This window comes from Engystomops pustulosus, chromosome 4 (genome assembly GCF_040894005.1).
Source record: "Engystomops pustulosus chromosome 4, aEngPut4.maternal, whole genome shotgun sequence".
Classification (NCBI taxonomy): Eukaryota; Metazoa; Chordata; class Amphibia; order Anura; family Leptodactylidae; genus Engystomops; species Engystomops pustulosus.
Genome location: NC_092414.1, coordinates 98,284,396 through 98,298,452, shown reverse-complemented (window position 1 = coordinate 98,298,452; position 14,057 = coordinate 98,284,396). Strand labels below are relative to the sequence as shown.

The window sequence follows — 14,057 nt, the reverse complement described above, 5'->3', positions numbered from 1 at the left end:
CTTCATGCATATGTAACTTCTAAGAAATATGACCAAAATACTCTATTACACTTTCATGAATAAAGTAGTTAAGAATGAAACATTCGTCTTTCAATCGTTTTTCATTTAAAACAGTAATCTAAAATAAGTATTGAAAGGGCTACTGTGTCCCCATCCTCATCCTGAAATCTACTGGAGCTACAGAAAAGAGCTGAGCAATCAGTTTTCATGGGTAGGGTCAGCACCTCTCACGAATAAATGTTTAATATGGGAATCCTCACATAAATATTAAATATGATAGTGAATATATAATGTAGATCTTGTATAGAACTTTTTTTCACAATACAAAATGACAGTGATCAAAAACATGAATGAAATTGTATAGAGTACACAACAGCACAGTAATACAAAGGTCATATACTGTATTTTACAGGTATAGTAAATTTAATATTACAAGTTTCTACTTTTATAATTATATAAAGTATACATTCCATAAATAGGAAATACATTTTGAAGGGATTCTATAGGATTTACAATGGGTTATCTAACCTCAAAACACTGAAGAACACCTTCAATAAAGAAATGTGTTCTGACACAACTAAATATATTTTTTTTTACTGAATACACACTGTGAATTATACTAACATAATAATGATGATAATAATAATACATAGTGCAAAAGTATTGTGTTTTTAAAATAAAGTATCAAAATGTACAGTATTCTTTAAAAAAAGAAGCACCAAATTTAACATTCTTATTTAAAATGTTGCTTTTTTCATTTTTTTATTCATTTTTAATAAATTTTTCAGTTTTTAATTTAAACCACCCAATTTAAAAAATAATTTGACTAATTTAATTTTATGAGAATAAAATGTGTAATGTACTTTACACAATACATGCAATAATTATTTTTTTCAGATGGGCAGTGTTAGGTTATTGTTTATTATGCTGCTTGATCACTTAGGATATCTACCACCAGGATGAAGGATTTTAAGCCAAGCACACTTATATGTAGGTGTGCGCCTCCTCTGCCAAGATAAAAATCTTCTTTTAGCTTCTTATGCCCTTGTTTTTACAAAAAAAAAGCTTTAAAAATTATGGAAAGGAGCCTGAGGGGCTCATAACTGTTAATTTTCCTGGTGGTAAACACTATATGCTTCCACTATTTTTCATTAAAAGACGTAGTAATTTTATTAATATTTCACAAAGTTTTTGGGCTATGGGCTATTTTATTTTTATATAATCAAAGATCACTTAATTTAATATAAATAAAATATTTTTATTAAATAAATAACTTTGTCCAATGTATTTCCTGACATTAAATATTAGAAAAAGAGTCTCACTTCTAAAATGTTAATTGATACCTGAGAATATGCCCTGATGATTGTAATGCACCATTTATATGTCTTGTATATAGAAAACCTTTCTAGAAGGCTAGTGTCTTTTATCATTCAAAATAATGCATCTAACTAAGAAATATTATTGTGATATAAATTAACAATATAAATAAAAATTGATGTGTACAGAATGGATATGCAATGAATTGATAAAGACAGACCTTGACATTAAGAACTGAATCAAGGTATCAAGACTGTTTCATCCAGCAATATACAAGTCAACTTATCACTTCTATTCAAGTGAAAATTGACCTTCAAGCACCAAAATTACTGAATATTGCTTATTGTCTGCATAGTGCTGCATAGTGATCTTAGATAGAAGCATAAATATAGTTATGTGACTGCAAACCAATAAAGCAAAGCAGAGATGATCACCTTTTATGGATATGAAAAGCAGGCCGCAAGTACACCTATGGCAGGGCCTAACGACAGTGTACTGCAGACCAAAGGCTGAAAGGTCCATCATGGCTGAAGGATGTGTGAAAGTATTAACACATATGGCTTTCTGTAGACAAATCTTACAAATTTGGTCACCCTCTGGTGCATTGCAGAGTTATTTGCATATCCAATATAACATGATTATCTCTGCTGTGCTTCAACGGTCATCAATGTATGTTTTGATTTTAGAAGGACTTGAACCTTACACACTCCCTTTAAGCCTCAAAGTTTTATGTATATATGATAATATATTATCAAATTTAACAAGATGCCTTTAATGTGCCAGACAATAAACATAAGTTGTGTTGCACAAAACTTCACAAAATCTCTGAAATCGCCACAGTCAGAAGTACGAGTTGGATATTTATTCTGTTGAGTTCTGTATCGTTATATAGTCACATCTAATATTATATTCTGATTATATGATTTGGGTATGCCAGAGTTTGCTTTTGCCCCTACTTTGGCTAATTTGTGCATCCAGCAGTGGATTCCACTATAGGAAATCCATATGCCCTAACATGTTAGGAAAAAAATGGCACAGACTTTTTGTATGTTAGGAAGGAGGGCATCAACGGTCTTGTACTTGAACCTGGAGACCAACAGGGGAATTAGGAACACATTTTCCACAATATCCTCCACATCTTCCATATAATTTAGTACCATCCTAAAGGAAAGATGTGATAAAAGAAATATGTAAATATTGTAAATACAATATACAAATTTAGAGGTGATATAACCAAAAAGGTTAAGTAACTATTTTATAATTGTGTTTCCATATTATAGCAAACCTACAAGGCTAAAGTTACTTGAGTCTAGATGACAATGATGTTGGGAGGAGTGTCATTTATAAAACTAGGACTTTCCTGCAAAAATATATTTTTAAAATAAAGAGAACAAGTCATCAGAAATTGATCTAATAAACCACTACCAGTATGTTGTCAAGCAGCTGACACACCTTACAGATTATGTTTCTTTCATGACTGTTTCTTTCAGTGTGATGGTATCATCCAGAGATGTAAATTGTTTGTATAAAGTCAAAGATGCAGAGATTTTAACACTGAAGTCAAGCTCTCTCTTCCTCAGAAAGCCCCATCACTGTAATTGATGGCCCTGCATCCAGAGACATCACTTACTAGCTCTCTATGATTTCTATGACATCGGAGGGGGTCAGAGCTCCCCACCTTCACTTCAGTGTTGAACTCTCCTCCTCCTTGACTTTATACAACCAATTTATATCTCACTGCAAAGTTAATTTTCTGGATGATTGTGAAAAAAACAAAAACTAGAAGGTGTTACACTGCTTGATAATATTCTGATAGTGGTTTATTAGGTCAATTGCTGATGACAGGTTCCCTTTAAAATTTGTTCAATTGAATTTTATAATGTATTCTTGTATAACACTGTACCTGTGATCTGTGAACACTGACACTTGCATAATTCCCTTGAGCAATCCATTTGGAATTGTCTGTAACTTGAAAACCAGTCCCTGAAAGATTGATACTAAACTGCCCCTATGAGAGGAAAGGAAAAAGTTGACGATTCACATGTAGCAAACAGTGCCATGATGATAGAAGTAATTTGGTCTCACATTCCATGTATTACATGTATATTACCTGTGGACACTTGGCTGCACTGTAACAGTCACCTGCTGTGGCAAATGGAACTGCTCTTCCATGCAGTGTGCGGGCATACAGCAGATCTGTGGCTAAGAAAAAGTTATTTCAGACCTTCATTGAGGTAACCATCTAATTTACCAGTTTATATCAAGGTAGGGCGTAGTTTGTTCTAAAATCAGTATGCTGCTTTAAATACCTGTCATCAAGTAAGAAATGCTGATTGATATAAATTATCAGTAAGATTATCTATGAGTAAGGGTTTTCCTGTGATAAATAAAAAATAAAAGGCTACTGTACCCTATGCTAGGTTAGTCAAAAGGTTTGCCCCCCTGAGAAAATGAATATTGTATCTAATTGTATTTAATAGAAAAAATAATATTTTTCATTTTCACATGCCAGCATTAAAATCAAGAACGATAAACCATATGTCCTATATTTTGCCGTGCATGGTCGCGGTGAGACAATGGGACACATTTACTTACCCGGTCCCTGCACGACACCCGATCCGGAATGTCCGACAAGGATCAAGTCTGCCACGATTCACTACAAGCGTACGCTCGATTTCCTGCATGTGTCGCTTCCCCGATCAGGTCTGCCAGAGTTCACCTTCTTCTTCCTGGTGTATGTAAGTGCTTGGCTTGCGGCACAATTTGAAATGTTAAATCCCGCGCGCTGTCCCAATCCGTCAAATCGTCTGACGGCCCATACACCCTCCCCCCCCCCCGATTTGTGTCGCGTGAAAGCCGGTGTGATCCCCCGTGATCCCCGAAAAGTTGGGAAACCCGACGGAAATGCGGCTGCAGGACCTTTAGTAAATAAACCCCACTGTATCCTACGTCACTCAAAGTCACTTCTTACCAGAACTAGTAACTCAAAAAATATGTTTTGTGAAATGTTAAAAATAATTTCTAAATTTATAGTTAAACACTACTAATATCTTAAGAAAATGAAGAACAACAGAAAGTATACAAATGGATAATGTTAGTTATAAAGTCATGTGTAGAAAATTTGACTATTTTAAACTGTTTGCCAAATTAAAATTTTTTCATAACATATAAATTTCGACAAACATAGGGCATAATGCGTCACAAAAAAGCTATCTCAAAATCACCTGGGTAAGTGTTAAAAAGTTTGTAACACATGTGCCGATCAAAAATAGGGCTCTGTCAAAATGGTAAAAACTGCCTGTCGCAGCAAGGGGTTAAGCACTGCATTAAAAAGGGAATTAAGCATTTTGTATTGGTATTGGGCAGACTTTTTCCTACCATATATACAAATTTATGGAAACTTACTCTTGATTTGCATTGAGATGATGTCAAGTCTTATTTTAGTGAAGGCAGTTAATCCAGCTGCTAGATAGTCATTTTTGCATGCACAATCCTGTTTTCTGCTCCCATTAAAAGGACATTCATATGGGTTTCTCAGCCTATATAAATATAAAAGAGACATGTAATGAACCTTTAACCCCATAATGTATTCTGAGAGCTCTTCATACATGGTGATTGTTGGTTGCATTATGCAGCAAATAGCCACCCCTCACACCAGCAATCGGTGCTGGCATCTACCCTGGGTGCTAACCATTTACTCACTGCCACAGCAGTTAAAGAATTACGGCGCCTGGCGCCAACCTCTTGGATGGGATTGTCGCTCTCAGTGACATCATTCTCCATATACTTTTATATTGAAGTATTGAAGTATATGGTAGTAGTTTAACCATTGGGGGGTCTAAAAAGTAGTAAAAAAAGCAATACAATTGTAAAATATAAATACATTTTAGAAAAAAAAATAAAAATCACCCCCCCTAGAACTGATATACAATTAATAAAACAAATAAAATCATAAACATGATAGGTATTGCCATGTCCCAAAAATCCAGATCTATCAAAATATAAAAACAGTAATTCCCAGTAGTGAACCCTGTAAGAGAAAAGAGCACCCAAATGACCAAAATGCAAATTTCCCCCCATTTTGTGACACATAAAAAATGTAATAAAAAGTTTCAAAATGTTGCACAGTCCCCAAAACGGTAGTAATAATAACAATGATGCCATTTCACACATTCCTTTTTCTTCTAGTTTATATTGGTTTAGTTGGTAAGGAACAGTTTATTTTATTATTATTATTTTATTATTTTTGGTAGTGCTTGTTTTACAAAGATGGACCTCACTGCAGGTCACACTACATTACAGCCTAATGTCAATGAGATTTCTAATCTCCACCTTAGTGCCACTGAACAACAAATCAGATTATCCTCGGGAAAGCCCATAGTGGATTATCCTCTACATGTGGAGCATTTTCTGTGTGAATCTGGCCTTAACATTTTAAATGTCAGTTGGATATTCAGGTGACCAATTTAGATTTTATTGGAGGTCCTAATTTTTGTAAAAGCAACTGCACTGGTGAACAACATGTTACCATATTAGGCACTACTTCCTAGACACTTTCATTCTATTTTGTTCAAATAGTTCAGAAAGGACCATTTGATCCATTCTGAAAGCAGCAGCCAAGCTTGTCTTTCAGACCAAAGGCTACAAGAATGCCTCCAGTCTGTACCAGTCACTGCACTGGTTTCCAGTTTCATTCTTAATATAGTTTAAATTCATCACCTTCATCCACAAAGCTCTACATAATGCTGCACCTCCCTATCTCTCCTCTCTTATCTCAGTCTATCACCCAACCTGTGCTCTTCAATCTGCCAGTGATCTTAGATTATATTCTTCCTTAATTCAAACCTCCTACTCATTTCTCCACAACTTCTCCTAAGCTGCACCAATTCTCTGGAATGCCCTACTCTGGTCTATCAGACTAATACCCAACCTTCGAAGCTTCAAACTAGCTCTACTAATAATGTGCCTCTACCCAAATTATATTGTTTGAAACTTTTACATACCTATATCCAAATACTTCTGAAAAGTTATCCCCTTCACCTTTAACCAGTGTTATGTATTCTTTTGGATTATCTGACTGCATCCCTGAACAGTAAATCTGTAAAAAATAAATAAATATCATAAGGCCAACAAATAAATGCAATTTAAAATTTTTACATGATTTGCATTAAACTAACCTTTACTTTTCTGTTGGTAATTTTAAGTGCATATTCACCGTCTACTTGAGTGTTATTTAGCAAGCGTAGTTCTTTGCAGCTTGTATAGTCACCTACAAAAGATAATATATTTCTGTGGTTTATAGTTGTTACATATTGTTAAATAGGATGGTCAGTTTGCCTCATGTTTTTGTAATATTTGTGGAAGTGTAGGGGCAGGTTATTAGGTAATTTACTGATATAGAATAGAAGAATAGAAGAAAACTTTATTAATCCCATTGGGAAATTGTTTTGTGCACCACTGCTCCAGACATTACAAACATTATTTTCCAGGGTACTACAGAATTTGGCAAGGGGTGATGGTGGTGGTAGGGTGTTGGGGACGATGTAGGAGAGCAGGGGGGGCAGGGGGTTGGAGAAGACTTAGTCCTTTGCTTTATATAGTTCTATCACTTTTGGGATGAAGGACTTGTGGAACCTCGTGGTACAGCAACACACCTGGCAGTAGCTCTGGCTTATGGAGCTCTGTTGCTGTAATGTAGCAGTATGTCATGTAGTGGGTGAGTGCCATTCCCTGCGATGGTGTCTAATTTCCTTAGGCATCTGTTTTGCCAGACTTTTTCCCACGGGCACAGTACTTCCCCAATAGTGCTCTGGGCTCTTCTGATGGGCTCTTTTCTTTAATGTTTAGGCTGTCTCGCCAAGAGACAACCGCATAGAAGACTATGCTTGCCATCATCATTTCATAAAAAAAGTTAATATTAAGGTGAAAAATTGGAATGACTGCAGCTCCCTCAACAAGTGCAGCCTGGTCATCACTTTGCTACATATCCAATCGATGTTGGTCCTCCATTCCAGCCTGTTCTGGACGTACACCTCCAGATACTTGTAGGTGTTGACCTGATCCATTTCTCGCCCATTTATCTATCTATATGCATGTGTGGCATTCGTTCTCCCCAGCCAGGACCACTTATACTAGTGATGGTGAACCTTTTAGAGACCTGGTGCCCAAACTACAACCAAATCCCACTTATTTACCATAAAGTGCCAACATGACAATTTAAACAGTACCTTACTGCTCCCTGTTCTTCCACAACATTCAATGGTATTGGCATCCTGAGTACACCAATATAATTGAAAGCAGGAGGGCAAATTCAGACATCATTGTAGGCTCTCTCCGGGTCTATCTGGAAGACTCATGGGGCCAGCAAGGGGACCTTAAAAGATAATCTGGCCTGCAGTTCCAATCAGTCAAAGATGTGTCGCCTTAAAAGAGCATTGAGAGCACCATCTCAAGTTGTCTGGGACTTCAGGAAGATTCGAGTCCTGTCTGATGAACTCTGTCCTGGGGTGTCAGCCTGGGTGCCCACAGAAAGGGCTCCGAGTGCCACTTCTGGCACCTGTGCCATAGGTTGGCCATCACTGACTTATATGGTAATATCACCACATGCTAATTATTGTATTGTTGTACTACATACTGGATTGTATATTTATTGAAATATTATTATATGTTATGTTGTCCCAGTCTTTATGTTTGTTTCTTTGGTGATTAGCTATACTATTGTATAATACTTACTAATCTTGGCATTTCTTTGCCATGTATTTGGTCTGGATCTGGGGAGCTTTTTGATATGTACCTGTTTTGGTTTTTTAATTGTTTTTAAAAAACTTTTTTTCAATAAAATTTGTTACTTAATATCTATACACATCTGCTTGTTCTTCATGCTAATAGTACCCTTTTTTGGGTGTGTGATTGATTATTTAAATATACATTGCTACCCCATCGCTTAGTGATTTTATCTATAACATCTATTAACATTTCAGCCCTGCTTTCTTGATATGTGAATTTAAGCCTCCTGTCCTTTACCTCATCAGCCAGGCATTCCTGACCATAAAATGTCCACAGATGGAGGGTCATGTACATGAGCAATCACCCTGCCAAGACCTTAATCTTATATTTATGAATACTATTAAAAGGTCATTTGCGCAATTGGTTATGAACAGTAAGAGATCACATGACCCTCCATCTGCCATTTTATGGTCAGGAATATCTGGATGATGAAGTAAAAGACAGGAGGTTTTACTTTACATGTAAAGAAAGTGGTGCAGAACTTTTAATAGATGCATAATGGTAAATTACCTAATACCCCCTCCTCTCTCCCCCCCACCCCACACATTATAAAAACATGAGGGAAAGTGGCCAACCCCTTTAATCTTATTTTGTTACACAACATATACAGGTGCAGAACATCCACCAACATACCAGTGACATCCACTAAGAAAAATTAACATGAGCTGCATTTGTAGAAATGTAGAAAAAATGGAGAAACTGAGCATTAAATAATCAACATGACTTTCCATAACTTCATAGACCTGTGTATAAGCACCATAGATTCTTGCAGTGGTTATAAATCAGTGAAAGTGGCAACCAGACCGCAGTTCTTGTAGTTGGTGAAGGATTCAGAAGCCGGACACATATAAAGCATTTATTTCTATCTTGTTAATGTTATTTATGGGAATGTGCTTTAAAATGAATATCAGTTACAGAGATGATTTCCTTACAGTATTTTGACAAACACGATTTCCTAGCTCGAGGTTTTACATGTAGCGGACACAGGTCACTTGCAAGATTGTTTTCAGTCATACAGATGACTTCTCGTTCCATAAAGCCAATCCCACATGATGCAGAACACTGTATAAGAAGTAAAAATATAATAAATTGCATAACCTGGTAGCATTCCTATGTGCTGTATTCTAAAATACAACATAAAAATGAGAGAAAGCTAAAATAATAAAACCATTCAGAACATTTAAGTGTAGGACATTTGATCGCACTACTAGCTATTTCTTACTCCAATGATTGTTGCTCAAAATAGGTGACTTCATATCTAAATATCCAAAAAATATATTACGTTTCCCTTGTGGACATACCTAGCTAGCCACAGTTTACCACACAATGGGGGAAATTTACTGAGGGCTTTGTGCCACATTTCTGAAGAACTTTGCTTGTTCTTTCTAGTGTAAACTGCTTGCACAGGTATTTAAGAAGTGTCTGCACCCCAAATGTCTGCACCGTTTTGTGGCACAGCTGCACTAGGCAACATGCAACACAAATAATGGGGCGTTCAGGTGCTCAGTCGGACAGTGCCCCAAATTTAATATGCAAAGTCTGTTGCACACCCTATGTTAAAGGTGCACCACAAAAAAGTTGGTGTCGGGCCAGTGTGGGGAAGAGACAGATTTATGATTTCTAGTGCATGTTCTTAATGAATCGGTTGTACCCAGTATTACACACAGGCAGAGCACTTTTAGTGCAGTTTCCTACATTCATAGTAAATGTGCCACCACCACCATCACATTTATTTTTAACCCCTTAACGCTGAAGCCACTTTTCACCTTCCTGACACGGCCCATTTTTTTCAAATCTGCCCTGTGTCACTATAAGTGGTTATAACTTCGGAACGCTTTAACATATCCAAGTGATTTTAAAATTGTTTTCTCGTGACACATCGTACTTCAGGTTATTTGAAAAATTTTGGTGGTATGTTTTGCATTTATTTATGAGAAAATCAGATATTTGGTGAAAATTTGGAAAAATGTTTGATTTTTGAACTTCAAAATGTTCTACTTTTTCCATACATAGTCATAACCGCAAAAAAACATAATAACTAACATTCACAGAATGTCTTCTTTATGTGGACATGGTTTTTTATGCATACTCTTATTTTTGTAGGATGTTATGGGCCTTTGAACGTTAGGTGCGATTTTTCACATTTTCATAAAAATGGACCTGCTCAGGTTTCAAATCACTTTGAGAGACCTAAATAAAAGTAAACCCCATAAATTACCCCAATATAGAAACTAAGCCCCTCAACGTACGTGAAACAACTTTTATGAAGTTTGTTAACCCTTTAATTGTTTTACAGGGGTTAAAACAAAATCGGATGCAATTTTGAAAGTAAAATTTTTTTGGCTAAATTAATATGTCTTTCAAAAAATGTACAAATTCTCAATAGATAAAATACCAAAAAGTTCCACAAAATTTGATACCCAATCTCTCCCGTGTATAACAATACCCCATATGTGGTGGTAACCTGCTGTATGGGCACACGCCAGGGCATCGAAGGGAGCTGCGCCATTCAGAGCAGATTATGCATTGTCAATTTTTATTGGCTATACAATCTTTATTTTTTTGGCAATTTGGACATAAAAGGGCTTATTTTCTGCGACATGAGATGCACTTTACAAATACTTCATTTTAGTGGGTCATTAGCTTATTGATGAGATTTTATTAACTCTTGAATGTATGGGTGAAAAGAAAATTGTCAATTTTGGTTTACTTTCTTTTTGTATTTTTTGGGGGTCGTACACTGTACACTAAAAATATTATATTATCTTCATTCTAAAGGTCACTACGATTACGGTGATACCTCATTTGTATAGTTTTTCATTTATTTTTACAATTTTACTGGATAAAAACTAATATAGAGGAAATCTCATTTGTTTTTGCATCGCCAGCTTTTCGGAGACGTAACTTTAATATTTTTTGGTTGACAGAGCTAGTTTAGGGATTATTTTTTACGTGTTGAGTTGTTCTTTTCAGTGGTACCATTTTTGCGCACATAACTTTTTTTGATCACTTTTTAGAACATTTTTGTGTAGAGATTTTATGAAAAATGTACATTTTTGGCGTGTTTTTCGGGTTTTGTTTTTACGGCGTTCACCAAGCGGGTCCAATAATGTTTCTTAGTTATTGTACGGATTGTTACGGACGTGGCGATACCAAATATGTGGGGGGTTTTGGCGATTTTGTGTTTTTTTTTCACTTTATTGCATGTGTATAGGGAATATTTGTGTTTAGGGGACTCTAACTTTATTTAATTAATTATTTTTATTAAAAAATTATTTTATGTAATGTTTTTAACATTTTTATTAACTTTTACAGGTTAGCTTGAACAAGTGATCCACTGATCACTTGTTCAAGCTCTTCTTCACATTACACAGTGTAATACAGATGTATTACAGTGTGTTACAGCCGGGTCCTGTCAGGAGGCAGGGACCCGGCTACAGGAAGGAGGATCACGCAGCCCCGGGCACCGGCAGTCCCGGGGCTGCGATCGGAGCAGCGGACCCCCCCCGGTAAGCGCCGCGGGGGGGGGGGGTCCGATTCTTCTGAAATGCCCCTTGCACGCCGCGGTCGCGCAGGGGTTAACACCCGCGATCGGCGAAATCTCCGATCGCGGGTGTTAGAGGCAGGTGTCGGCTATAATATATAGCTGACACCTGCAGCTTCTGGCGCCGGCTCCGTTCAGGAGCCGGTGCCAGAAGCATGACGTAATAGTACTGCATTTTGCGGGAACGCACCTCCCGCAATGCAGTACTATTATGTCAAATGTTGGGAAGGGGTTAATGACATACAGTTATGAATTGTAAAATATAACTTTATACCATACCTTACTCCATTTTCCAACTTTCCAAAGGAGGGTTTTTAAACACTGCCCCACATGGCATCTTGAATCAGATGAATATTGGCGTACAGGACAGCTCTTGTAACTGACAGATCGTAACCCATTGATATAGAGATTTTGCTTTGAGAGCACTTTTTTGCAATTTGTTAGTCTTGGTTTGTAGCCAAACCAGCAATTTCTAGGGCACTGCAACCGCATAAAGACATGAAATGTATTACTTTTATGTACATTTATTACATGTTTATCAGTATTTTTACTTCCACTACTTGTATAGTTAATGAAAAATATGATTAAGAATGTAATGCATAAAATGCACAGTAAAACAGAAAATCTGTCTGTTCTGTTTAGCTGTGTTATCATCGGTGATGTGTCATGTCCCAATTTTGCTTTACTTTGTTACTTGTCCTACAGTGGAGAAAGTATTTCTGCTGCACACTATAAAGAGTGAGTTGTACAGGTGCCCCAATCCCTTAAGGCATAAAGAATTTTGTAAACTCCGGTCAAACTGTTGTGTTGCAAATTCAGGTTTTTATTTCATTCAAATATCCAAAGTTGTGACATTTCAGTCAGACAATTGACCTTCATCAGACTCAGTTTGTATGGTGGTATAGGAGAAGAGGGTTTGCGTATAGCAATATGGCACTGGGTAATGAGAATGGTGATATGTACCCGTTGTGGAGCAAATTTGCAACACAACAGTTTTACTGGAGTTTACAAAATGTTTCCATTTTTTCAGAATACCGTTCATTATCTTTTCTTATAAAATATTTGAATTTTGAATTTTATAATTAGAACACAACATTTATAAAACAAAATATACAACAAAAATCTGTGCAACAATATAGATAATAGTAAGAGAATCATTAAATTTATAACAAAGGAAGAAATTGCAGGATCACATTCAATGGGAATTAAATAGTCTATCAGGAGAAGCAGATAAGAAAGGGCAAATTTGCATAAACTGCTGCTACAGAGACCTATTTTTAGAGAATTTACCTTGTGAGCAAAGTTGTAAGTGAGCTATACAATTGAGAATCCATGTGAGACTATAGTGCTACAGAGGGAGGCTGTGAAGGGGAATCAGCACCTTTCCAGAGGGCTTGTTTGGACCCTTGTTTGGACCGGGAGGGATGTAGCTTGACCAAGATCAGTTTTGAGATTATAAGAGCAGCTCTAGGGCAGATCTTAGTACTGGCCTATTCAATGTCTCTCCATGGACAAATGGCATATTGGCAAATTAAACTAAAGTTCACCAGATATGAGTGTATGTACTCTTATGTCTTGAATACCGCTAACATACTTCAGATAGTTGTTAAAAATGGCCGGTGTCCTGTACAAACTGTGCACTAATTTATAGTATATTTCCTGGACAATGCTATTGTGAGAAGTTCAAGAGTTGTTATGGTCAATAGCAGCAATCCCAGGCTAAATTAATCTAATCCACAGTTCCTTTTCCCATGCTGTGATAAAACTGATAAGACTCAGTTTACCATCTGACATTCAGTTATGGTTAGTATACCACCATTCTTATACAGCTTGATGTGTGTGACATACATAATTAAACTTGACTCAGTCATGTGGTCTTCTAAGGCTAGAAATTATATGATTTTGTTGTCATGGGTTTGGGGGTTTCATTAATTTTTCAAACCAGTAGAGCTCTGGGCGTGGGTGAGACAATTTATAAGATGTTTAAGAGTTGAGATAGACTAGGAAAATCACCATCTACCAGTACATCCACCACATCCACATCTAGGATATTGCCAAGGTAGCAAGAAGGGAGGTGTTGGGCAGAGTGTGTTGAGGTGTGGTATTTTGTGACAAACTGTTATAGGACCTTTGATCAAAGGTTTAGGGTGAAGCAGTTTAAATGTTTCTGGGGGTTTGGCAGTAGAATTCACAGACTCAGAAGCAAAGCTGAACAATGCTCAATATCATTAAAACTATTGTCAAGGGTAAATGAGTAACTCTCATTTGAGATCATTTGCAATATTCTGTGGGGGAATGTTGTGATGATTGATCGAATATACTTCATTAACCCCTAGGGGACTCAGCCTCTTTTGGCCTTAAGGACGCGGCCCCATTTTTCAAATCTGCCCTGTGTCACTATAAGTGGTTA

At 36.6% G+C, this 14,057-nt stretch overlaps 1 protein-coding gene across 1 annotated transcript in view; it reads right to left on the bottom strand.

Annotated features, from left to right (window-relative positions):
- Window positions 1–882: 882 nt before the first annotated feature.
- Window positions 883–14,057, bottom strand: part of ADAMTS20 (ADAM metallopeptidase with thrombospondin type 1 motif 20) — a 146,607-nt gene continuing 133,432 nt past the window's right edge. Inside the window, exons 32-39 of the mRNA XM_072146861.1 lie at window positions 11,927–12,127; window positions 9,036–9,165; window positions 6,495–6,586; window positions 6,321–6,415; window positions 4,723–4,856; window positions 3,428–3,519; window positions 3,221–3,325; window positions 883–2,478 (exon numbers count right to left, since the gene is read on the bottom strand). Of these exons, the coding sequence (XP_072002962.1) occupies window positions 2,383–2,478; window positions 3,221–3,325; window positions 3,428–3,519; window positions 4,723–4,856; window positions 6,321–6,415; window positions 6,495–6,586; window positions 9,036–9,165; window positions 11,927–12,127 (945 nt within the window). The 3' untranslated portion in view covers window positions 883–2,382. The remainder of the gene's footprint in view (window positions 2,479–3,220; window positions 3,326–3,427; window positions 3,520–4,722; window positions 4,857–6,320; window positions 6,416–6,494; window positions 6,587–9,035; window positions 9,166–11,926; window positions 12,128–14,057) is intronic.